Source organism: Gadus macrocephalus, chromosome 16 (genome assembly GCF_031168955.1).
Source record: "Gadus macrocephalus chromosome 16, ASM3116895v1".
Classification (NCBI taxonomy): Eukaryota; Metazoa; Chordata; class Actinopteri; order Gadiformes; family Gadidae; genus Gadus; species Gadus macrocephalus.
In genome coordinates this window covers 28,645,383-28,673,126 of record NC_082397.1, presented here as the reverse complement: position 1 = coordinate 28,673,126, position 27,744 = coordinate 28,645,383, and the positions used below count along the sequence as shown (strand labels likewise).

The 27,744-nt window shown below is 43.9% G+C and overlaps 1 protein-coding gene across 4 annotated transcripts in view; it reads left to right on the top strand.

The window, feature by feature from the left end:
• prkag3b (protein kinase, AMP-activated, gamma 3b non-catalytic subunit) overlaps nt 1-27,744 on the top strand; it is a 32,901-nt gene that overhangs the window by 4,688 nt on the left and 469 nt on the right. For 2 of the 4 annotated variants that reach the window (XM_060074804.1, XM_060074802.1), the window contains exons 3-12: nt 7,622-7,737; nt 17,499-17,580; nt 17,666-17,724; nt 18,555-18,600; nt 19,761-19,815; nt 20,567-20,693; nt 23,476-23,641; nt 24,983-25,020; nt 25,187-25,333; nt 27,244-27,337. In XM_060074804.1, coding sequence (XP_059930787.1) covers nt 7,657-7,737; nt 17,499-17,580; nt 17,666-17,724; nt 18,555-18,600; nt 19,761-19,815; nt 20,567-20,693; nt 23,476-23,641; nt 24,983-25,020; nt 25,187-25,333; nt 27,244-27,337 — 895 coding nt within the window. In that variant the 5' untranslated portion in view covers nt 7,622-7,656. Of the gene's footprint in view, nt 1-7,621; nt 7,738-7,815; nt 7,858-17,498; nt 17,581-17,665; nt 17,725-18,554; nt 18,601-19,760; nt 19,816-20,566; nt 20,694-23,475; nt 23,642-24,982; nt 25,021-25,186; nt 25,334-27,243; nt 27,338-27,744 lie in introns of those variants that run through there. The other 2 variants (XM_060074805.1, XM_060074803.1) reach the window with 2 other exon arrangements.

Genomic DNA, 27,744 nt, shown 5'->3' with positions numbered 1-27,744 from the left:
GGTCAACAGCCAGAGAGAAGAGGAAGAGGAGTGAGGCTGCGTTAGAATGAGAATTTGTGGCCCAACAGACAGGAACATCAGGAGATGTAGGAAGACTGCACTGTAATTCCTACAGCAATGCATGTACAGTTTACCCTAAGGAGATTTTCATATGTTCACATTTCTAGCAATGACATGGTCTTTCAACAAATTACAGTACAAACAGTCAAAGCGTAAATGTGAATCTTGTCCAGTCTCTTGCAATCAATCTCCCACATACACTAAGGTGTAACTTACAATTTACAATAATTGTCTTCAAAACTTCAGCCATAGTTTACATCAGAACAGCCCTCCAGAGTACACTGTTATATTGACAACATGACTAAGCAGTCTTATCCGTACACAATGACACAAGGACTTGTCATTGTGATGGCAATGACATGTTCATTGACACATATTTACTTATGAGAAACTAACTAAGGATTTTGAGCAAGAGACTGGCTTTTGCATGAAATCCATGGTGCTTTGCTATTTGTACGAATTGTTTTGAGGAATGCAATGCCCTTAGTGTTTTGCAAATTTAAATTCTGATTAGGGTTGCCGCGGTATACGGTATTACCGGTGTTACCGGTGTTGAGGCCAACACCGATTACTCGGTGTTGCACACCGGCAACACCGAGTTTTTTATTTTAAATTTTTTTCAGTAATAAAAAACAAATTCTGTAAAAATTAATAATATAATTATAATTAAGAAAATTAAAATGTATAGAATAGGCCACAGTTCTGCTCTGTGCGGGAGAATTGTCGCGCCGAGAATTGACGTGCTTCCTTACAAGACCGGTAACCATAGCAACGCCGGTAAACAAACCCGCAATGCCCAATCCCTACGTGAGCTCCCCGCGCTACGGCCATCCGGAGGCGCACAGAGCTTTTGGCCGTGATATTATGATACATAAAATTGTATTATACTATTATATATTTAAGCAATAGATCACGCCAGGCTGTGGTATGTGCTCATTATACCACTGTTAAGGGGCGTTGTCCGGCCCCGACGCGCAGCGGAGGGCCGGCGACCCCCTTCACAGTGGTATAATGAGCACATGCCACTGACTGAAGTGATCTATTGCTTTTATACAACGGTTACTGTTATGGCGAAACGAAAGTCATAGACACACTACAAAAGAAACCAAGAAAGTCAAAGTAGCCGTTTTATTAAAGAATACAAAAAAGTAGTCCCTCCTGGCTGCCGCTATGCATCGACGGTCGCTATGCAACACACTTTAGCGTCCCTCCGAGAGAAGGCTCCGATAGAGCGGTTCGCCGGCAATTTATCCTATGGAGCAGTTCACTCGCCGATTTTAGGCTTCAGTGAACTGTGCTATTGCTTTTATACAACTGTTAAAATTATGGCAAAATGACTCCACACACACACTAGTAAAAATACGGTTTGACATTTTATTTACAATAATTAACGTTTTAACTTAGACACTAAACAAGGTTATAGGCTACTATTTGCCTATTCGTTTATATTCATTTGTACGTTGCCGTTGATAGTGCAACCATTGAAAAATTGTCAGACATCAGTTGTTTTAATTTTTCAAGTGTGGTTGTGTGTTCTGCGGCGTCGGCGATGATGTTGCTCCACTTTCTCCGGTCCCCAAGTTTCGGTTTCCAGTAGCTCTGAGGCCTGTTTCAGGTAGCTGGTTTTGAGGCAACCCCGAGTTTGTTCGCTCCGAGTTAGTGGAAACTCTGGGTTTTCCGTTTCAGGTAGCAGGTTCAGCGCAACCGAGAGTTAGTTGCTGCGGCAACATACGCCGTGGACCTAACCTGCTCGGGAGGTGGTTAGACCTACTCTGAGTTTGTTGTCTATAGGCTGAAGGCAGCTCTCCGACAGAAGGAAGTGTTAGAAATGGCATGTCCTTTTCTACGAGAGCCTGTGGATGTAGAGGCTGCGATCCTCAGAAGGAATCTCCGTGAGGAACAATTATTAAGAACCCGGTTGGATATACTTTCTTTTCCTGATAATTTTCTTCACGAGCGCTATCGTTTTTTAGCGCAATCTATCATTTATTTAGTCCACCTTCTCAGTCCCCATGTTAACTGTCAAACGCACCGGGGGCATGCTTTAAGTTTAAGTTTGTTTTTTTTACGCAATTAACACATATGGAGAATGAACCGCCCCGTGCTTCCCGCCCGCTCTGTACTACATTCACTTTAACGTTGTGGCTTTCCCATGATCAGAGTAGCTGACTAACCACGGACCTATTACTGCTGCAAGTCAAGAAACTAATTTTAAGAATGCAAGGCAGAAAAGACCCTGGTACTGCTTTTAACCAGATGCTGTTCTTCTCTACATGCACATGCTCCGCATAATCGTCTGCATTGTTCACTGAAGTAAAACCCTTTGAGTAAACTGTTCAACAAAATAACTTTTCCCACCACAGCCCGTGTTCTAATAAATACACTCTACTTTTTATGAGGATTTCTTTATTTCCTGAAAGCACAAAAAGTCATTCATATCGGGTATGTTTTTAGAGCAGGGAACAGTATCCCAGTTTGCACCTCACTCAACTTTAACTTGTGTTCCAAAATTTGGATCTCCAAAGCATCCTTTTGCATATTTTGAATTGTTACAATTGCATGGAGGTTGGTGAGGGCATCTGGTTCAAGTAGGGCGATGACGCCATGGAAGAAGATGATTAGACTGAAATTATTACTTGAGCGCAGAATATTGCCCCATCCAATTTGCAACATGCTGAGTTGCGTGTACATATTTAATTATTTTGAATAACCAACCTCTTATAAAGGCACTTCTATCCTGGGGGGTGGGGGGGGGGGAGGGATCAGAGGAGCTCTCCCCAGGGATGCCCTCAGCCACAGGACGCATACTCTGTTGTCTGAGGGCCATCTCCTCAGCCTCTGTGAGGGCTGCAGAGGTGGCCTCTGCTTTTTTTTCGATTTGCTAACATGGAGGAAAATGTTACCCTAATATTCAGTAAGCGCTATTTTGAAGACAATAGGCAGTGTTGGGGGTGGCTGGGAAATGTACTACTTACATTTACTGCTTAAATATAGGCCCATCACATGTTGAATATAGCTGTTAAATTAGGTACAGCAGGCAAAACCGCACAATTGATTTGATTTCAATTCAACATTAGTTTACCTGTTTGAACTATATTTTTGTACTTCATCTTCATTTGCTGCCAAGTCCTCTTGGGGCAACTCGGGGTTGCGTAAATTGACACACACACACACACACATACACACCATTTACATATTGAATAAGTGGAAGATATTAAACTTTCCTCTTATTTTATTTTATTTTACTAATTTATTTTACTCACGCATTGACTTGTTCAGCTATTTCAGGCCAAGCTCTCTCTGGGTAACTGCTCGGCATACGCGTTCATTAGAATTTCCAATTCCGTGGGAGAAAGTAAGTGGATCTACGCTTTTGGTCCATGTTTGATCATGTTATCAGAGATTCATTGATGATGGCTCTTTAGAGTCAACAGGCACGCCCTCAACCCAGAGTGAACATACTCAGAGTTGATTAACCCAACGCTGATCACCTGTTCTGAAACCGAAAACACTGAGTTTCTTTTCAACCCTGAACTCTGAGTCAACCAACTCAGAGCGCAGGATTAAACTCAGAGTATGTTAAACCAGCTACCTGAAACAGGCCTCTGGAGAGAGGTTTCGGACTTGTGTCCGCTTACAGCCATGATCTCCCTCGATGCTAGACCTGCGTCGGAAAGCATCTGGATAGTGGTGCTGCGGAGGCAGTGGTTGGTGTATCTCCGTGTCCCGGCCTGCTTGCATATTCTCGGCAACATTTTAGCGAGGTGATTTACACCCATTGGCTCTCGAGTGTACCTGTAACACAGTAAATACGTTTTTAGTTTTTATCATAATCTAGTCATAGCCTTGAAAAATATGGTCACCATTTATTTTACTTACCAAACTTCCTCAGCACGGTAGATAATATTTTTTCTCGGGTGGACATAAAATACTTCTGCGTCTGGAGGTAGATGAGAGATGTATTTGCGGAGAGACGAGACGGGGCAGAGAGGGTCGCCTGGCAGTTGATACATGAACCCTCTTGTGCTCTCCCTGTTTTTCCCTTGAGGATCATTGTGGTTCTTAGAAGGTTCGTTGAACGTTAGGGTGGCATATTTTAGAAAAATTTCGTCATATTTCAGGGCGAAAGAGGACGGTTTCAGCAGTCGATTGCCCTCGTTTCCCCTCCGCCCGAAGTGCAGTTGAACGTCAAACCAAACTTTGTCCACAAGCCCCCCCCGCTGTGCCAGGATCAAGTGATTTCTTCATCGCATTTAAGTCTTCTTCACAAATCGCCAAGTGGTGGACTGTGGTGTCTAGTCCCTTCTTCCTCATAGTTTTTACCACGCCAGTGAAGACATTGTTGCTGGTAGTCTGTGTTTTTGATGAGACACCAGGACAAACTGAGCGGTGGGTCGTTAATGTAGCGGTTGATGCCAGCCCGGAGACAGATGAAACTGCTTAATCCGTAGGCTTGCCCTTTCCCGTTTCTGACAGTTGCATAGAAATCTCTTAAAATGCAATTTAAGCGCTCCTTTGAGATTGTGGCAAAGTTTATATCAACATCTTTGGCAGCACACCACTCTTCTAAGCATTTTACTGCCCACCTCGTTTGCTTGACGGTGTTCGACTCGTTTCGCTCTTTTTCTAATTGGTCGACTTCCTCTTTTCTTAGCTCTGCGTGCCGTGAATAATTTTGCTATTTTTCCGGGGAAAGCTACCGAAGCCACTCATCGGTTGTGAGGCCTTCCCGGAGGTCGAAGGATATATTTCCCCGCTGGTGAATCCCCTCCTCCATGGTCAAGCTAAATCTCCGTGTGATAACGTTTCTTACGATACTTTGTAACGGTTTCCTCTTCAAGGCGCGGAGTGATACTTTCACAAAATGATTGGGCGTCATAGCAGTTATGTATACGCTCATTATACAACAGTTGGGAACCAATCAGATCGCTGGATTTAGGTCCCCCGTTGTATAAAGAACGTTATAAGACGCAGAGAATTGGCGCGCTGCCAGCCGCTGTCACCGAGTGTGAGAGGAGAGTTGACGGAGAAGATGGCGGTTGACCTATAGTTTCAAAGTTAATACCGTGTATACCGGTAATGCCGGTGTTGACACGAGCGTATTACTCGGTGTGAAAATGTCCACACCGCGGCAACCCTAAATAAAATCATTTTCTATACACGCATGCAGCTTTGAAGTATTGTAATTAATTGTATGATGTTTACTTTTAGGGTTATGATAAGACTTACCTTTTAGCGTTCACCAAGAATGAGTCTGGAAAGCAGAGTCATTCCGACCTTTAAATATTTTATCAGTGAACAGAAGGCAACAGGTGGATTATCATTTAGGGGCCACTCAATGAGATGCAGACCGAAACATCATCACTACGCCCACTCAAGTGCTGTGGGAAATAGACTTTATAGTCCTCATTCACAAATATGGTAATCTACATTACGGAGAAAGTACTACCTCAGGGGTTGTATCATTCAGGAGATTTGCAGGGTACAAATGTCCCAATATGTTGTTCACACATACGTCCCATCAGGAAAATATCAGGAGAATATCAGGAATTACACGTTTATGGGCAAAGCAGCTAGTGTAAGACCATTTGATAACATTATAAAATGAGTCAATTTATGGGTTACATCCTCCTCATCGTCATCCGCTTATCCGGGGTCGGGTCGCGGGGGGAGCAGCTCAAGCAGGGGGCCCCAGACTTCCCTTTCCCGGGCCACATTGACCAGCTCTGACGGGGGGATCCCGAGGCGTTCCCAGGCCAGTGTTGAGATATAATCTCTCCACCTAGTCCTGGGTCTTCCCCGAGGTCTCCTCCCCACTGGACGTGCCTGAAACACCTCCCAAGGAAGGCGCCCAGTGGGCATCCTTACCAGATGCCCGAACCACCTCAGCTGACTCCTTTCTAAGTAAAGGAGCAGCGGCTCTAATCCGAGTTCCTCACGGATGGCTGAGCTTCTCACCCTATCCCTAAGGGAGACGCCAGCCACCCTTCTGAGAAAACTCATCTCGGCCGCTTGTACCCGTGATCTCGTCCTTTCGGTCATCACCCAGCCCTCATGACCATAGGTGAGGATAGGAACGAAGATCGACCGGTAGATCGAGAGCTTTGCCTTGCGGCTCAGCTCTCTTTTCGTTACAACGGTGCGGTAAAGCAAACGCAATACCGCCCCCGCTGCTCCGATTCTCCGGCCAATCTCACGCTCCATAGTACCCTCACTCGCGAACAAGACCCCGAGGTACTTGAACTCCTTCACTTGGGCTAAGGACTCATTTCCTACCCGGGTTACAGGGGTATTTATTAAATGGAAAGTGTAGTATACTATTCATGCAAATCAATTGTTGAATAGCTATTACTGTTATTCAGGGTTCATAGCGCATTGAACTTTTTAAAATGCATGGCAACTACTATTGGTTAGTTGAAAATAATAATAACAAACAGCTTCTTTTGAAACGGAAAATCGTGTTCATTCACAGAAGCACATAAGTGAAATAAACTAAGCGTAACAACAGCTAAGGCAGCAAATTACCTGGCTATAGTGAAATAGAGCACAGGCTTTTGTGGAGGAGGGGGAAATGGAGGGGGGGGGCAAGATTATGGATTGTACACTGGCTACCTGACGTGAGAGCTTAAAATGTTATTTTTAACCAGAAAAATACGTAATTGAGATTAAAAATCTATTTTTCAAGTGTCCTGGCCAAGACAGGTAGCAGTAGCCTACAGTGCCACATAGCCTACACACAAGACATTGGAAAAATAAAACAACCAAAACAGTCAGCAGGGGAAGGGGATATCAATATGTGGGGGGACTACATGTGTGACTACTGCAACGCCCTCCTCACCGGACTCCCCACCAAACTCATCAACAGACTGCAGATCATTCAGAACTCAGCCGCCCGGATCATCACCCGCACCAAATCATCTGACCACATCACCCCTGTCCTCATTCAACTTCACTGGCTCCCAGTACACTACCGCATCCAATACAAAACCCTACTCCTCACCTACAAAGCTCTCCACAACCTAGCCCCCAGTTATCTCTGCGACCTCCTCCAAGAATACACTCCCTCCCGCTCCCTCCGCTCAACCTCTGCTGGACTACTATGTATCCCCACATCACGACTCACTTCAATGGGTGCCCGGTCATTCAGCTGTTCAGCACCCAGGCTCTGGAACTCCCTCCCCCCACACATAAAACAGTCAGACACCATTACAACCTTCAAGTCACAACTCAAAACTCACCTGTTCAAACTCGCACACAACGTCTAACTGATCACTGTTTTGATTGTTTTTTAGTTTTGTCCTGTTTTTGTTTTATTTATTTCTTATTGCTTATGTTTATTTATTTATTTATTTATCTTTTTCCACAATGTCTTGTTTTTTAAAAAATTGTATGATGACTATATGCTCTGTAAGGTGACCTTGGGTGTTTTGAAAGGCGCCTCTAAATTAAATGTATTATTATTATTATTATTAATATCGCAAGACATTTCGGTAGTCTTGTGGTGGCGCAATGTTTGAATTTAATATGACATATGATAAAAAATAAACAACTATGTCCCCAGGTCCTCTGTCTGAGGCTGAGGACCGGCTGGTCTACATGAACTTCATGAAGAGCCACTGCTGCTACGACGCCATCCCCACCAGCTCCAAACTGGTGGTGTTTGACACCACCCTCGAGGTACATTGCGTTATTATCCCCACCAGCTCCAAACTAGTGGTGTTCGACACCACCCTCGAGGTACATTGTGTTATTATCCCCACCAGCTCCAAAATGGTGATGTTTGACACCACCCTCAAGGTATGTTTTGTTATTCGGATAAGTAGGATTACAATGTGGATGTCATCGTGTTCACAATGCTTTCCTAAACCACATTATTACTGGTCTCAAGACCAAAGGAGTCAATCTTGATGTTGATAAAAGCAGTTAAGTCTCTACCAGGTTTTAGGCCGCACCCTTTTCTGTAGTTATTGGCTCCTGGGGGCCATTCTGTTTATGGACTTCCCTTCTAATCAAGTATAATAACACTAACTATAACAATAGGTCCTAGCACACTGGGGCCCTAATAACACTAAATATGACAATAGATCCTAGCACACTGTGGTGGGCCCGTAATAACACAAACTATATCAATAGGTCCCAGCTCATTGGGCCCCTAATAACACTGACTGTAACAATAGGTCCTAGCACACTGGGCCCCTAATAACACTTACTATAATAATAGGTCCTAGCGCAATTCAGTGGGCTCCTAATAACACTAACTAAAACACTAACAATCGTATTTTATCTTGGGTAGGCCTTTTCATGTATGTATAATTGTGTGTATATCATTTATCTATCTAATGTGAACATATCTTTATGTTTATGTAATATATTTCATGGTTGGCAGGTATTTTTATGTATTTATATAATCAGTGGATATATTTATAATGATGTATATATAATGCATAAAATGTGCATATATATTGTGTTTCAGGTGATATATTTATAAAGATGTATATAATGCATAAAATGTGTATATAAATTGTGGTGATATATTTATAATCATGTATAAATAATGTATATAATGTGCATGAATATTGTGTTTCATGTAATATATTTATAATGATGTATAAGGTATTTATAATGAGGTGTAGTGTAAATTTATTACATTTGTACAATTTGCTGTGATTAATAATGATTAATCATTAATCACTTTTACCTTTTTTCTAATCTTTTACAAAGATTTAAGCTCTTAATAATGGATATTAAAATTAAAAATGATGGAATTAATGTGGAATCAACACAAAGGAAGCCTTTAAATACAAATCCTATTGTTGGATGTTGATGCTCACCCTCAAACTAAGTGTCATCATCATCATCACTTTTTCCCTCTTGGCACACTAGTGGCCTTGGGTGCTTATGACTGAATGTAAATTGGTCCAGCACTCGCAGTGGGCAGCCGCAGTGTAGCGACCGGAGAGCAGGTGGGGGTTTCAGGTGGAGGACACCTCATCCGTGGATGAGGACAAAGGAGAGTGCTGCACAACTTCTCCCCCCGCCCATATTTTTTGTGTACCGGTTGGGACTACTTGCCACCCTGCGGTTACCGGTCCAACTCCTTCACCAGCAGGCCACGGATGACCTAAGTGTGCATTCTAATAGTTCCTCTCCAGGTTGGTTATAAGAGGCGTCTCCTGATGATATCTCTCAGTCCGTCTACGATGACCCTTGACGGGTGATTTCTAGCTCTCCAGGTATCCAAAGCAGAAGTTACCTTCTCACTGACTGGTTAAGCACCAGGCTCCTGTCATTCAGGTCACAAAGCCCTGTAGTGTTTTGCTTTGGGGTGATAATCAGTGATCAATCAATCAATTCTGACTAATCAGTTCTGTGGTAATTATAAGGGAAGATTCCATCCGGAAATTGCACATCCAGCATCAGCAAACACCATGTTACAAATAGAATAAGAGTTAAAAAAGTATGAAGTATGAATATGTAATAGTAAAAAAGGCTAAATGCTCAAAATATATATGCAGGGAAACATTATACAAGAAGGATAGTATACAAGCCAGACATGCAGGAGTGCTTAAACAATGCAAGAAAACAGTGTATCCAACATTCAAGTTGTGTTTGATAGTGTTATGTTATGTATTGGGTGGTGGGTCAGGCCTGAGGGGTATTCCATCAACCAAGCTAAAGGCAAAGCCAGCCTTATTTTGCTTAGCCTTGCTATTTTAAGCTAGAGTTGCGTTCCATCAACGTGACTCAAGAGTATCTCCGCTAAGTAACCATGGCAATTTATCCGACCAAACTAACCTGGTCGGTACCAGGCCCCCATGAGCAGTGCATACTTCCGCAATCCAGCAGTGCTCAGCGGCCAAGCCTGGTATTGCAGCTGTTTTAGCGGGCTGTGGACGGGTCCCTCGATTCATAGAGTCCCATAAGTAGATATCCCCGTTCACCCCAATACAGTGGGGAACAGGAATGTGTCTCCGCAAAAAAAATCTGGATATCAATGTAGCCTCATAATTATCTTTATACCATGTACTGATGAAATTTAAGTTTTCAAAACGCCACCTCAAGCGTTTTATTTTATTGATGTATTGTTTGCAGGATAAGGAGGAGTGGGCAGCTGAGGCCACGTTTATACGTAGCAGGGTATTTAGAGAAACAAATATTTCCCCCCCTCCGTTTTCAAAAATAACATTGTGCACACATCGTTTTCAAAAAAGTTGTAGTTTACATCAAAACGCATAAATACGCTGTCGAGCGCCATTATAACTATGCCAAACCTATGGGCGGCAGTGTAGGGAGAAGGATAAAGCCATGCAAGCCAATCAGAATCCTCAGAATCAACAACAACGAATAACACAAGCGTCTTCCTGTTCCTTTCAAACAAACAATATGGCGCGAGGTCCATTCGTGTGGACAGACAGCGAAGTGGAGTTACTCCTTAAGGTCGCTTTGCATAAACGTAAAAATGAGTTCCACCTTAACAGCATGCATGATAGCCAAACAAACTGTAAACATCTGCTCATATGACGTTAAGCATTTCCTGGCGCATAATGTGACGCTTCGGAACCTAAAACCTTGTTTCAGCCCGTTGACACGACAACACATAACCAGCGTTTTCAGAAATCTCTGGCTGGTGTTTTTTAGAAATGATCGTTTTCTGTAATAAAAACAGCGTTTTCGTGTAAATGAGAGGCCAAACCGCGTGGAAATATCTGCGTTTTCGCTTCGTGTAAACGGGGCCACAAATGAGTCGTAGTGAAACCAATGTTGTTTTGGCCCGGCATAATAATTGTCCAGTTGGCAGGAGGAGTGTAATTTAAAGATCACATATAGAGAATCATCAGGGGGGGTTATTAACTTATACTTCCATGGTTGGTAAACAATGCGACTGTGCTCGCTCAGACCTCTCGTTGATGATGCTACAATGCTAGACAACGAGAATATTTCTGCATCCGGCACGTCATGCACGAGGGAGTGGCTAGGCGCCCATGATGCGGAAGCAAACCTCTCCTTGATGTTCCTCTGCACCATTGAGCAGTTTTCATAGGAATGAATCGGCGGCCATGTTTAGTCCGCTGTCCATGGTCGGTACCAGGCTAACTTTCAGGCTTACTTGAGCAGTGTTTCAGGGAAGTCCCATCTGTCGGAAACAAGTGTACCATCAGAAGGTTCCGCCAAACCTAGTCCTCCTGATTATATATGAAGTACAAACCGCCTATATTTTCACTAAGGGTCTAAGATTAAATTACGCAAATAAAATAATAAAATGCATTGCTATCTATTGTTATCGTGGATATTTTCTAAACACAATCAAATTTGGGAACCAGCAGTTGGGCAAGTGGTCTAGCATCCGGTCTGTAGTAAGGGCGACCAGAGTTTGCGTCCTGGTTACATCAATATTTTTGTAATTTCCTTTATATCAGAGAAATTAGGCCTAACAATTAACTTTTTATATAATAAATATGCCTTACAATTAGGGTTGGGAATTTCTTGGCACCTCACGATTCGATTCCGATTATGAGGTCAACGATTCGATTATAAAACAATTATCGATGCATCTTGATTTAACAATTTTTTATGCACATTTCCATGCGTGATTTTCAAAAATATATATATACATCTGAGTTTGCTACTCAGAGTTTGCTAATCACTTCCTACTTTTGTGCTGATCATTAAAGACATCCACAGATGAATTAACTTATCTAATATTTTATTAGAGAAAAAGATTTGTCACAAATATGACTTTCTTTAAACAATGCAATAATCAATGCAGCTTGCATTACAACACAATATGGAAGTATGTAAAATATAGGTTTCAGTTTTTCAGTCATTAAAGAAAAAGCTGCTCTTGAATTAGGAGTTCTTGTGTCTGAGTGTGAGTTTGCGTGCATGCTATGCATAGGCTGAATCACAATCGTAGTCGTGGTGGGGAGGGGTTGCAGTTCGGTGGTCTGAGGATCTCGTCACTGCTTTTTGCAGATGATGTGGTCCTCATTGGATCATCGGCCTGTGACCTTCAGCACTCACTGGATTGGCTGGCGGCCGAGTGTGAAGCGGCTGGGATGAGGATCAGCACCGGTAAATCTGAGGCCATGACTCTTAGCAGGAAACCGGTGGATTGCTTACTCCGGGTAGGAAATGAGTCCTTAGCCCAAGTGAAGGAGTTCAAGTACCTCAGGGTCTTGTTCGCGAGTGAAGGTACGATGGAGTGTGAGATTGGCCGGAGAATCGGAGCAGCGGGGGCGGTAATGCGTTCGCTTTACCGCACCGTTGTTACGAAAAGAGAGCTGAGCCGCAAGGCAAAGCTCTCGATCTACCGGTCGATCTTCGTTCCTATCCTCACCTATGGTCATGAGGGTTGGGTGATGACCGAGAGGACGAGATCGCGGGTACAAGCGGCCGAGATGAGTTTTCTCAGAGGGGTGGCTGGCGTCTCCCTTAGGGATAGGGTGAGAAGCTCAGCCATCCGTGAGGAACTCGGATTAGAGCCGCTGCTCCTTTACTTAAGGCCTATTTAGGGTCGTTTTAGACGCAGAGACGTAAGCACGTAATTTACACAAGGGACTTGTTTTAGACAAGTTTTGATTTACGGTTCCCGTAAGGTTCCTTAAGGATTGCGCGTGTTGCAAGGGGATTCTCCGCCAGAACAGTAGGGGGAGCAACGAACGAATCTGTGGAAGTGGAAATCGCTGGCTTGTTTATATTTATAATCATAGCCGCGGAAACGTATTCTCAGCAGGGGGTGCTGGAAAAAAAAACTCGGCCTGGACTAGACTCGCAACTCGCTACATTGATAAAAAAAGATATATAGCAGCGCAGCTCAATTACACCAGTGCATGCGCGCACAGTCGAAAATCGATCGTTGTGTTCACACCATGGTTCACATCCAGCTGCTCACAGAACAAGTTTAGCGCACCACCACTCCCCTCACACTTTTTCATGTAACTTTTTTTCAGCACTAGGTCATATGAGCATTAAATAAATGCTGCGTCTCAAAAGGCCTTGGACAGCAGCGACGATGACCCGCTTTGCCACGGGCCGAAACAGTGCGGAGCGACCACAGCCAGAGCGAACACAGCGGGGCAGAGGAGTGTCAGGAATAGTCTTTTGTGTACACATCAGTACGGCCTATTTGCACTACTGTTTAGTGGCAATGCAGTGTTTTATTCTATGCCTTTTAATTTTCGTATATTATTTCAATGAATACAATTTATTTATTTATAAAAACAAGATCTGGTCTTCAAATCTTTTTTCCAAACATAGGTCGGGTTTGTGTTTATATTCGGACCAATACGGTACAGCGGGCGCTCACATGACGTTAAGCATTTCCTGGTGCATAATGTGACGCTTCAGAACCTACAATCCCGTTTCTCCCCGTTGACACAACACATAACCGGCGTTTTCAGAAATCTCCACTTTGGCCGGAGTTTTTAGAAATAATCGTTTTCTGTGATAAGACAGGGCCTCAGACAGGGGGTGCGGCAGCACCCCCAGCACCCCTACTTCCCGCGGTACTGTTTATAATTATCATAATTCGTTCTTGTGTTTTCTTCTTCTCCTTCTTCAAAATTCTTCATTCGCTTCTGTCACGGCCTTTTAAAAATGGCGCTATTATGCTGTAAAACCGGAAATGTGAGACTCCTGAAAGGATGTGGTTAGCTGGCCAATCACAGTCTTTGCGAGCTGCGTAGGGCCGTAGTGTTTTAGTCGCATAGTCAGGAATTTGGGCCGACGCACTTAAGCACGTAAGTGGGGATATTTTACCGCGCAAGGGGGGGTTATGTATCTTACGTGCTTACGCGTTACGTCTAAAACAGAGCATATATCGGCCTTTAGAAAGGAGTCAGCTGAGGTGGTTCGGGCATCTGGTAAGGATGCCCACTGGGCGCCTCCCTTGGGAGGTGTTTCAGGCACGTCCAGTGGGGAGGAGACCTCGGGGAAGACCCAGGACTAGGTGGAGAGATTATATCTCAACACTGGCCTGGGAACGCCTCAGGATCGCCCAGTCAGAGCTGGTCAATGTGGCCCGGGAAAGGGAAGTCTTGGGCCCCCTGCTTGAGCTGCTCCCCCCGCGACCCGACCCCGGATAAGCGGATGAAGATGAGATGAGACAATCGTGTCAAAACAAATCAGATTGGCCAATACACACTGACGATAAATTTTAATACATATATATTTTTTATTCCGATTATTCATTTATCTGCATAGAGATCATTCTAGAGAGAATCACGATGCATCGAAGAATCGATTATTTTTCCCCCTCCTACTTACAATATCCCTAGAACCCAAATATAACTTTCAAAAACCCATGGTGAAGTTAATGTTAATATTAATGTTACTGATAAGCCTTTGTCAAAATGACAAAGACAGTGCTGCATGGGAAATTGCAGCCACATAAATTCCATTCAGGTGAGTTTCTCGGCAGGCAGCAAAGATCACTTCTGTTGAGAAAAATACTATGGTCAGTCAATTTAGAATATTCAAATAAATGGAAAATAAATGGCATGAACAGTTTCTGATTTCTCGAGTAATCCTTCCTAATTTACTTATTAAGTGGGGATTGAACCCGGGACGACCGGGTGCAAGTCCGACACGTTACCTCAAGAATTTCTCCCTGATTTTTAATCTTCGGTCAGCATTACATTTAAATATGTTACGCTTAATGCTACTTATTCATTAAAAAGATCGGCGATTTTATTGCCAGGCAGCCCCCCTGTTTTTTTTAATGGTTACGGCATTCCCATTTTGAGTTATTATATGCTTTTACTCCTCATAGACCTCCGCAAGCAGCTTTTGTTCGCCCCTGGAACAGATCCCGCTTGATCCTTTTCGGACATTTGATCCATGATTCGACATTCACGGTTCGTAATCCATGGTTACCTAAGCCTGGCTTGAACTAACCTGAGCAAGGCGCGGCTGAACCGGGTTGATGGAACAGCTTTAGCCTCAAGTGGAAGTTGGCGTTAGTTCTAACCAGGTTTAATCAACTAAGCGCCGCTTTCGTTAGCGACTTTGATGGAATACCCCTCTGGGCGTTCAAGCTAGTTTTGGTCACCAGGTGACAACAATAGGCTTGATTACTGGGCGGTGCTAAGTCTGAGCTTGGTTGTACACTTAAAGGCTTGTCATAGTTAGCGTCAGCTGTAGCTTCAGGACCCTCCAAACAAAGACTAAGGGAGTCTCTGCGGGAACCCCTCGAGGAAGACCTAGGAAGCTTGCTGGGCAAGCCAAGTTGCTATGTGCCATACCTCAATTATCGTCAGGATATCCACCCGGAGAAGACACCACCCTTGATCCCCTGCTTCGCACAGCAACCCTTCCAATCTGTGCCACCCATTGCTCTCTACCTACATTGACCTCGAAGTGATGTGAGGACTCTGGAACGGCCAATCAGCAGTCAAGAAGGCAGACTCCATCTCGGCCTACACATCCCTCATGACTCTCCACTTTCTGGCCCTTACAGAGACTTTGATCTCTCCTGAGAACTCTGCCACTCCTGCTGCCCTCTCCACCGGCTACTCGTTCTCACACAACCCAAGACCATCGGGGTGAGGAGGAGGGACTGGAATCCTCATGTCGCTAAAGTGGTCCTACCAGGTTCTTCCACTGGAACCCTTAACCAGATCTGCATTTGAAGATGGATGCCTTTCTCAGGTTATATCCAGGAAATGGCACCCCACTTGATGGGGTGCACTCACCTGAAATAACCAACTTTTGCCACTTTTGACTTAACACTCACACACCTCATATTGTAACAACCCGACGTAACCTCAAATCTCTCTCTCCCTCTAAATTTGCCTCAACTGTCCTGTCTTCAAAACCATCAACTGTCGACAGAGGAAGCCTCCAACACCATGCTAACCTCCGGCAGAGAAAATGGAAGAGATCAGACTGTCCTAATGATATATCTCAATACCTTCACCTCCTCTCAGACTTCACCTTCACTGTGTCAACAGCCAAATCTGTCTTCTACCAGACCAAAATCAACTCCTCCGCCTCCAACCCCAGGAAACTATCCTACCTCACTCCTGATGACTTTGTTACATACTTTACCAAGAAGGTGAAGGACATCAGCTCCTCTTTTACCCCTACCACCATCCTCCTACACCCTATCACCACTACTGTTTTTTATCCACTTTATCCCTCTCTCCTCCGAAGATGTCAACAGAATAGTTACGTCTAACCACGCCACCTTCTGCCCCCTTTACCCGATCCCCTCCTAACTCCTCCAGGCCGTCTCGAGCGACATCCTGCCATTTTTCACCCCCTTATCAACTCCTCCCTCACTTCAGGCCTTGTTCCAGCATCCTTCAAGACTGCCAGAATAAAGCTGCTCCTCACGAAACAGACCCTTGACACCACCGACATCCAGAACTACATAAAGATATCTCTTCGTTCAGTCCTTTCTAAAACAGTGGAACAGGCCATCTCTAACCAACCTCCTCCTATCGCTCACAAAACAATCAGCTTGACCCTGATAAGTCAGGCTTCAAGACTGCACACTCCATTGAGACAGCTCTCCTCACGGTGACCGTGTCACTCTGGGCTGCCAGAGCCTTGTCCCTCTCATCGGTTCTCATTCTCCTCGACTTGTCCGCGGTGAACCCTCAGATCCTCCTCGCCACTCTGCATCGCTGACTTTGCTCTATCCTGGTTCACATCATACCTGACCAATCCTAAATGTAGCAGTGTAATGCTGTTGCGCTAGATTGCAAGCAGAGACTCTTGTTTTGAGTTACATTACTAGATGTGCAGAGGTCTCTTATTTTGAAGGAGCAGAGTGGCCAAACTAACGGAAGTTGGGTAGCAAGGTTGTTTGCGCTCTCTTTGTTTCCTGACTTTGCAAGAGAATGTTCCAGCACAAGTTGTTATCCAAGAGACAGAAAGGATTCATAAGAGGTACATCCACGGCTCTCCAACTCCTCAAGGTACTGGACCAATGGACTCAAGCAATAGATGATGGCCTATGCACAGACATTATATACATGTACTTCCAAAAAGCATTAATAATAATAATAATAATACATTTAATTTAGAGGCGCCTTTCAAGACACCCAAGGTCACCTTACAGAGCATATAGTCATCAACACCGTCCCACTCAGACGACTGCTCAATAAGATCGAGAGCTACGGCATCGGAGGCATAGTTGTGTAGCATCTTATCCTAGCTATCTTTGTTGTATACGGGGAATGGGTTAACTTAGGGATTGTTAGTGCTTGGCATTTGGATCTGTGAACATCTTTAAGGTACCGATAGTGATATATTGTTTCACTTTCTTATGATAAAGTGTACTTATTGTAAGTCGCTTTGGAAAAAAAAGCGTCTGCTAAATGCCCAAAATGTAAATGCATATAATGTTTATATATATTGTGTTTCAGGTGACATATTTATGATGCATATATGTATATAATGTCTATATAATGTGTATATATATTGTGTTTCAGGTGAAGAAAGCGTTCTTTGCTCTGGTTGCCAACGGCGTCCGTGCTGCTCCTCTCTGGGACAGCAAACTGCAGGTGTTTGTAGGTGAGCTGTCTGTCTGCCTGCCAGCCTGCCAGCTGTCTGGCTGACTATAATAATTTGGTGGGTATGTATTTGCCTGTGTCCATAGGTATGCTGACCATCACAGACTTCATCAACATCCTGCAGCGTTACTACACATCTCCCCTGGTGAGTCGTCACTCTAGGACCTTTGAGATGAAGAACCAACGCAACCAAATCATTAGAACTAACACAGTGCAGTTAGCATAATGACGCTGGTTACCATGGTGACGGTGGTTCCCTTACTGATGGTTGTGGTTACCATGGTGATGGTAGTTAGCATAGTGATGGTGGTACCATGCTGATGGCAATTACCTTGGTGATGTTGCTTACCATGGTGATTGTAGCAGGAGTGATAGTGATGGTTGATACCATATTGGTAGGGATGGTTATTATTGTGATGATCCTTACCATAGTGATGGTGGTTACCATAGTGATGGTGTTGGGAAAAACAGAGTGATGTCGGTGTTTACCATGGTGATGTTGGTGGTTACTATAGTGATGGTGGTTACCATAGTGATAGTTACTATAGTGATGGTGGTTACCATGGTGATGGTGGTGGTTACCATGGGGATGGTGGGGGATACCATAGTGATGGTGTTGGTTACTATAGTGATGGTGGTTACCATGGTGATGGTGGTTGTTACCATGGGGATGGTGGTGGTTAAAATAGTGATAATGGTGGTTACCATAGTGATGGTGTTGGTTAGTATAGTGATGGTGGTTACCATGGTGATGATGGTGGTTACCATGGGGATGGTGGTGGTTACCATGGTGATGATGGTGGTAAACATGGTGATGGTGGTAGTTACTATAGTGATGGTGGTTACCATGGTGATGTTGGTGGTTACCAAAGTGATGATGGTGGTTACCATAGTGATGTTGGTGGTTACCATAGTGATGATGGTGGTTACCATAGTGATGGTGTTGGTTACCATAGTGATTGATTTGTTTTCCAGGTGCAAATCTATGAGCTGGAGGAACACAAGATCGAGACATGGAGAGGTCAGAAAATACTTAATACCCCCAGTTACTAGTTGCCTGTAAATAGTTCTGGTAACTAGGGGTGTAACAGTTCAGGTAAGTCACGGTTTGGGTCCCTTCAGTGTTTTAAGTTCTTGTTTGGGAGGTTCCAGGTTTGGTGTGTTTCTTGTTTTGATTCACTGACCGCTGCTTGGCGGTGCCAGACTCTACCCACTCCATTCTCTACTTATGTTCTCTACTGACGATCACTCAGCGCATCAAGCACTGATCTATACCCATCCTCCCTTTTACTGGCTGTGTATATAATAAAGTATAATGAGTCCTGCTCATTTAAAGTATCTGTAATAACTAGCAATACCAGAGGTATTCACAGGCATCCACGCGCAACCTATCCCAGCGGACGCCCTTTTCAAGTGAATCGCGCACACTCACACTCAAGACACACAGAGAGACAGGCCCAGTCAGGCTTGCAGAGAGACACACAAACTATGTACACATGTTAAGGGAGGGTCCCTCAATGTTCCTTGCAAGTTTCATGTTCCTTCCTCCTTCTTACGTTGACCTGCAATGGAAATGGAGCATTAGCGCTTAGCTTAGCATTTTTTTGCGAATACAGTCAAGTCCATAGATCATGCTCATCCAAACTGATTTGCATTTGAAGCTATAGTTCTGAAAAATACGATTTTTGAAGGTTTTCCAAAATTCTCACTGTACAGCAAAATATGTCTTGACAGACATTATAAGTCCAAGAGGCAAACATTTCCAGCATGCAAAATAGGTCATGTACACCAAAGTTCAGAATTTTAAATACATTTTTAGGCTATCTCCCCCAAATTTGTGGGACTGGACGTGAGACAGTAGATATAGGCATTACCAATCCGGAATAATAGCCAACCGCTAGAATAACTGTGAGGCATACTCTGTGAATACTTAATTACATGCCTGATAAAAATAAGGTGTCAATTTTTTTTCTCGACCCTTACGATTTCCGTCCGTCCCAAACTGTAGAAATGTATACAGTGAAGCATCCAGTTTGATGAGGTTCTGACTGTTAAACCCCTGCCAGTCACTAGTAGGTAGATCATCTACATCACTTTACCTTCATTTGATTTAAATGACCCATTATTTACCCTAAAGTTGATATTTTAGCCTGTCTGTCTGTCTGTCTGTCTGTCTTACAGAGATCTATCTGCAGTACTCTGTCAACAGTCTGATCAGCATCTCCCCTAATGCCAGGTAAGACAGACAGACAAACAGGGAGAAAGATCAGCAGACTGACACCATGCTACATCATTTCCTTCTTCTCTCAAACGTATTCCTTACTGTTATACTCCATACTGTGAACATCTGCACATTTTGTTGAAAAATATAGTAACTTAAATTGTTTAATACATTTGCTCTACATATTTGACATGTTGTGTTTATATCAGTCCCTCCAGTAAAACGTGATTATGCGATCGCATAATTAAATGCATAATCAGCCAAAGTCTGCATATTCATGCGGGGGCCGCATTTTTTCAAATATGCCGCGCAAAATATGCGGGGCTTGCCTGATTTCGTAATCCCCGCATTTTCGTTGCAAAAAAGTCACATATATCTTAGCAGAAAGATGAAAAAACGTTCCCCCTGTTGCCATGGGAACGTTATGAAGTGACGTAAGTCATCAAAAAGCTGCATTTTTTGCAAGTTCCTGAAAATTTTGCAAGTTCCCGCAATTTCATTGCATAAAATAGCATAAATATGCAGCATATTTCATCGCATTTTTTAAGAAAACGTGCCGCATAATCATGGATTTTTGGCCACATAATCACAAAATAACGCCGCATTTTTCTGAAGGGACTGTTATATGGTTAATGTTAATATTTGTAAATATATAATTATATATTTTTTACTATGTTAATTGTTATGCACAAAAAGCCCTACAAAAGATTTGTAGGCCTAGGTGTGAAGCCTACGACGCAATAAGGCACTTTCCGATTCTCTGCAGTCTGTTTGAGGCCGTCTACTCTCTGCTGAAGCATAAGATCCACCGGCTTCCGGTCATTGACCCATTGTCTGGCAACGTTCTACACATTCTCACCCACAAACGCATACTCAAGTTCCTTTACATCTTCGTAAGCCACCCGTCTCTTAGCATGACCAGGGGAATACCCCTGTCTATTAGCATGACCAGGGAACTACCCCTCTATATTAGCATGACCAGGGAACTACCCCTCTCTATTAGCATGACCAGGGAACTACCCCTCTCTAATAGCATGACCAGGGAACCACCCCTCTCTATTAGCATGACCAGGGAACTAACTCTGTCTATTAGCATGACCAGGGAACTACCCCTCTTTATTAGAATGACCATGGAACTACTCCTCTCTATTAGCATGAAAAGGGAACTACCCCTCTCTATTAGCATGACCAGGGAACTACCCCTCTCTAATAGCATGACCAGGGAACTACCCCTCTCTAATAGCATGACCAGGGAACCACCCCTCTCTATTAGCATGACCAGGGAACTAACCCTGTCTATTAGCATGACCAGGGAACTACCCCTCTTTATTAGAATGACCATGGAACTACTCCTCTCTATTAGCATGAAAAGGGAACTACCCCTCTCTATTAGCATGGACAGGGAACTACCCCTCTCTAATAGCATGACCAGGGAACTACCCCTCTCTATTAGCATGACCAGGGAACTACCCCTCTCTATTAGCACGATCTGGGAACTACCCCTCTCTATTAGCATGACCAGGGAACTACCCCTCTCTAATAGCATGACCAGGGAACTACCACTCACCAGGCGCGTTGTTAGACCTGGGCATTCGGGACTATAGCCCCGGATCTTTTGGGATCAGCCCCGGATCTCTGCCGTAAAAAAAAGAAAAAAAGAAACGTGTATATATATATACATAATAATAGCTGCTTTCATACACGTTAGTACTGGCTGCTCTTCTGAATATATGCTGCATCGTTGCAGCAACATTGAAGACGATCGCGTTGACTTCTGCGGTCTGTTCTGCCTCCATGCTGTCTGCGTCAAACCAAAACAAACCTGAGTGACAGCGGCCGCACTTATCCCGCCTCCTGCGAATTTACATAATATCCCTCCCCTTGCAATGCCGGCGTTGGCACTGGCCGCGGGAGCAAGATGTTATTCAAACAAAAATGCATCAATCATTGTTTTATTCTTTCATTACACAATTTCTTTCATTCTTATAAATAAAAAATAAATAAAAATACATAATAAATCTAGCCAACTTGGTGTCGCTAAACAAATTCTGGTGTTGCTATGGCAACACCCTGGCGCCCGCCACTTCTCAGAGGTCTTCTCAGGTCAAGTACAGTTATAAAATATCGTTGATAAGAGATGGATATAAGAAAATTCTTAGGAATAAAAGGGCAGAGCAAGAACAAGCGGTGGAGAGTGTGGCATCATCTCCACCAACCCCTGATGAGAACACTTCGATCAGCTCTGGTTTGTGAAAAGCAGCCAGTCGATAGCTTAATTTTGATTGATTAATGCTGGTCTGGTGTTACTACCTAGTAGCTAGCATAGTAGCGGCGCCTGTCTTGTCTCTCTAGTGGTCGTTCGTTCTAAAACACTACAATCTTTTGAGAAGCAAATGGTTGCAGCCTCTATAGGCTTACTGTGGCGCTGATGTGAGTACTGTATGCATGCAATACTACTACTCATAGTAATAATCGGAGAGGGTTGAGAAACAGTAGGTTGACAATCCATTCTGGCTTGGTACCTCATTTTGAAAATCCCCAAAAAAGAAACTACGCATAGGACTTCAAGGATTTCAATTTTTAATACATTGCTATGGAGGTTTTCAATCTAACATCCCACTGGTTTGATTTTACCTAAGAGAAAAATGTTTATTTTTTTAAGCATCCACAGCAGCCTTAATAATGAGATTATGAGACAATGAGAATGAAGCGGCAACAGTGTGACTGTACAGAGTGAGAGAGATGGCTTCAATGGATGACCAGGGATTGGTGGTGGCGTTACCCAGGAAGGGCGGCTGTAGTTAACTGCAAGCAACAGAACATGAATAGTGAAGTGGAGGAAGGAGTCGAAATGAGACTTCATTAACAGATTCATGTACAGCTCAGATTTATATGGAGATAAGCTTCTTACACAACTTGCATACAGCATAAGCAAGTAACAGAAACAGTCTGGGAAGATAATTTTTTCATTATTTAAATCTACGTCCTGGTTACAGGTCGCGCGATAGCACATATCATCTCATGCGATCTTAAAAAGAACATGACGTGAACAGTTTAGGAATGGATATTCCGGGAAAACATTAGAACTCTGCAATGCTGACTAAATATAAAGCATGTTTTTGTCCGTAACATTAAACCTACACTGACAACAAGTAATAACTTAAAAATGAAACATAAAAGCAGACCACTACTTACTTGCCGTTGCCTGGCTGGGGGAGAAAGGTCCGTCGGAGCAGCGATGGCTTCCTGACATCGGGTAGGTGCACGCAGGCTATATAGGCTATTCTAATGTCAAATGTTTGCCGCTGGCACTCGGCATAGGCGACCTATGTGTTGGGGGCGCCCTTAATTAATTAATTAATTAATTAAGATACCGTAGCACGCAGGAGTCAGGACGGTGCTCCCCCCCGGGCTAAAGCCCCGGATGTTTTCAATTGCTAACGACGCGCCTGCCACTCACTATTAGCAACCAGTAGACACCGGCTGCTTCCTAAGCCCAAGTGTCTCCTCTCTCCTCTGTCCTGAGGGCTCTCTATTTCCTAAGCTGTCTCCTCTCTCCTCCGTCCTGAGGGCTCTCTGCTTCCTAAGGTGTCTCCTCTCTCCTCTGTCATGAGGGCTCTGTTTCCTAAGGTGTCTCCTATCTACTGAGGTGTGGTCTTTCTCCTCTTTCCTCAGGGTTCTTTGCTTCCTAAGCCTCGGTTCCTTCAAAAGAGGATCCAGGAGGTGGCAATTGGGACATTTAAGGAAATCGCCACTGTGCTGATCTCGGCCACCGTCTACGATGCCCTGTCTGTGTTCGTAGAGCGACGGGTGTCTGCTCTACCGGTGGTCGACCAAAAAGGTTCTCGCTAGAGAAACCTCTGCTGTAAAACATCTAGGTTTACTGTTGGCATATCAAACGATTTAGTTTATGTATGTATTGCAGTATTATTTTGGTAACTTGGTGGCGGTCATTGCCCAGGGTTGTTTATGAAGACAGATTCAGGTCCACCACGGATACAGCCACACCCTCCACCTTTGTACAACCATCGATAAAATCCCAAACTAAAGGTCAAGTAAGAACCAGACATCAATTGTTGGTGAGGAGACAAGATACATGAGTAAGAGGAGACCAGATACATTAGTCAGAGGAGACCAGATACATGAGTCAGAGTTAGGAGCCCAGATACATGAGTCAGAGGAGACCAGATACATGAGTCAGAGAAGCCCAGATACTACATGAGTCAGAGTCAGAGGAGACCAGATACATGAGTCAGAATAGACCAGATACATGAGTCAGAAGAGACAAGATACATGAATCAGAGGAGACCAGATACATGTGTCAGAGTGAGAGGAGAGAGATACATGGGACAGAGGAGGCCCCTCACCCCGGGGCCTTGTTGATGAGCGGGACCGGGGCTTTGTTGCTGAGGGGGACCGGGGCCTTGTTGTTGAGGGGGACCGGGGGGGACCAGGGCCTTGTTGTTGAGGGGGACCGGGGGGGACCAGGGCCTTGTTGTTGAGGGAGACTGGGGCCTTGTTGGTGAGGGGGACCAGGGGGACCGGGGCCTTCTTGGTGAGGGGGACCGGGGCCAGAGCCCCGTCAGTCAAAAAACCTCTGGTACACTTCTTAAATGTCCACACAACAGGTTTCCGGAGTTATCATTTCTGCTTATCGGAGTTAAAGGCTAAACCAGCCATTACAACCTTCTTCTTGGTGATAGGCCTCTTCAATCGATCGTTGAAGCGCCCTTACAGTCCTGGATGACCTTTAGACTGGTTCATCTTGACCTATGTTTCTTTAATCAAACCAGGTAAACGTTTATTGATGATTGATGATGTTAAAGTTACCCTACTTATTGGCACCTTGAAGCTGATAAGAACAATTTGACCATGCCATTTTGGGTTATGGGTTATTGAGTTTCATAACCAAAGCTTAAAGTGGTCAGGAGATATTCCTGCCCAAAGTGAGCATAAACTAACGATTATACCAACGGATCTTCACCTCAGTCTAAGAACCTAGGGTCTATTGGGAGTTTAGTTTTTTTCTCAAAATTAAATATATAATATAATAATTCAGACACATAAAATAAATGGCCAGAGATGTATCAAAGTCTTGTAGGGTTCCCAGCTTCTCTTACTCAAACATTTCAAGAATCAGCTATGTAACTTTCTACCTGTCTGGCTGTCTCTCTCTCACCAGGGAAAGTTGTGGCTCTGTACTCACGCTTTGATGTTATCGTAAGTGTCAATCTATACCATAGCTGGCTAGAATATAAGAATATGAAAGTGTGTGTCTGTATTTATAATATAACTAGCACGATAACATGATGGTCTCTAGTGAAGTTAGGCTGAAGTTGTGGTGTAAAGTGAAGCTAACACGTGTGTGGGTTCTTTGATTGATCAGAATCTAGCAGCCCAGAAGAGTTACAACAACCTGAACATGAGCATGCAGGAGGCGCTGGCAAGCAGGTCCTGCTCGATGGAGGGGGTCCTCAAGTGTTACCCCTACGAGACCCTGCAGACCATCATAGACCGCATCGCTAAGGCTGAGGTATTCAATGTATATGCACATATGTCAATATATATATATAATCATATATTTGCATGAATATAAACATATACAACTATCTAATCCCAAAACTGTCTTTTAATTGTGTGAAAATTTTGTGTTTTTCTTTGTACAAAAATGAATGTATTTGTTTGTTTTGTGCTGCCCTCTTGGCCAGGGGGGTATACCACGAACCTCGCTGAACATACCCAGGCTTTCTTGGGAAAACCTGGCTCGACAGAGCCGCAACTCGCAATCAGAGTTAAATGGTACCACGAAGCTCACTTTAGATTAAATTAGTTGAACCAGGTTTTCCGCTTTAGGTTCAATGCGCGTTCACATAAAAGGGGCGTTTATCGCGTCATTTGACTCACCCTTACGCAAAATGAATCGAGCGAGAGCGGTGTATTTCACCCAAGGCGAGCAGTGAATTATTATGAACTCCTACGAGGAATACAAAGTTCAAATCACAGCCAAGGGGAACACGGTTGCCCATAATATGGCTAGGGTGGCGTGCTGGCAAAAAATAGCCGACCGTGTTAATTCATAAGTGAAATGATTCTGCATATTGTCTAAAAAATATCATGTATTATCATGCGTTTTACCCCCATATGTGGGGCCAGCACGCTCCTACGAACATGGGGCCAAGTCAAAAATAAATATAAAAATATTATTCAATGTGGTATGTTGTAAGCATCCATTTGAATAATTTCAGGTGAATCTAGCCAATGATTTGCAATGGCCTAGGCTCCAACCTTTAATCTGATGTTGATTACCTGTAGCAAATAAAAAGAAAACCCAAATTAATTCCGCTCCACCGCCCTTCACCACTTCGGAGGAGCTGGCTCTCGCCAATATCGAAGGTCGGCCGATGATGGTGGAAGGGGGGATGTCCTCTGACCCCACTGCCTCGACATCAAAGGCGTTTGTAATGAGTATTCATGTATTGGTAATGGACATAAATAATTGTCTTGCTAATCAAATGTGAAATGATTGAGGGTAAAATAATTGTGTCATTTTTAGTTGAAGGTAACATTATTTTGGAGGAGCCGCCGACAATCAATCTCCAATCAGAGGTATATAACTATCAAAGCAAAGTATCACGTATTCTTCTAAATGTTTAATTTTTGGAAAGAATGTCTAGGTTTCCCTGATTCTTGCAGGAGACTCTTTCGCCCTGTGACTCCAGGGCGACTATGGAGGACATTTTTTTTAACAATTCTCACAGCTATAATATGAATTTGTAGAATAAAAAATGCCTAGGCCTACATAGCGGTTATATAAGGGATAATGGACAACACGGCACTTGACTATAGGTTAATGTACGTTGAACGTGCGGGGCCACCTTCGAACTTGAAACACAGACACACAGTAAGTGCACGGCTTCTTTGTGCCGCATTGCCTACATACGGTCCAACAAGGACGATCAGATAACGAATACCCTCTGATGAGAATCTGTATCTCTCATAAAGAATTTGGTCAGAAAATGCCAAGGGATCAGTTCTGTCCCGAAAAACCCTCTGTCTCCGGAGAGACGCCTGTACGATAAGTGCGCCGAGGTCCACGGTAACACCCAAAAATGGTGACGCCATTGTCGGAGGAGGGGCTAGGAAGCTGCGCACGCCGATTTAAGTAGCCGATCTCCGGCTAGACTAAGCCGAAAAGCTGCTCCCGACCAGGTTTGGTTGCGAGCATAAGTCACCATAGTGATACAGCGACGCTTAAAGAGATCGACTTTCGTGGTACAGCTAACCCAGGCTTTCAGCTCAACATACCTCGCTAACCCTCTAATCGAGCTTCGTAGTACAGGCCCCTGGTCTCTCTTGGACAAGGGATTTTAAATCTCAATGAGTCTTTTACCTTGTTCAATAAAGGTTTAACAAGATCAAATAAAGTATTACAATGTGATTCAGGTGCATCGGCTGGTGCTGGTGGACAGTAAGGATGTGGTCCAAGGGATCGTGTCTCTGTCTGACCTCCTCCAGGCATTGATACTCAACCCTGCAGGTATCCATGCCTTCCACTCCTGTTTACCTGGTCACATACTCAACACCTGTTCAGTTATAAACACCTGTGCATGATTTAGCGCCTGTTCGGTATGTACACCAGTTTATATGCAACACCTGAATAAACCAGAATAAACATGTGTAGCTAATCTGTTATGAGCCCCGTAAATCTCAAGCAATGCTTTGAGGAATCTCTGATCTCTGATCTTCCATCATGTCCTCCATGATCAGGGTGCATTTCGTCTTAAAACAATTTGGGACAGCAAATGAGGAGATCATAGAGTATTTTTTGCATTAGTTGGTGGCCTATCTGGTTTGCTCTTGTCTTCTCTGCCCTCTGGTGGTCGTGGTTGGAACATATGACAGTGTCTATTCCCCATGTCTGGTGAGCTTTGTGTTCTTCCTTTT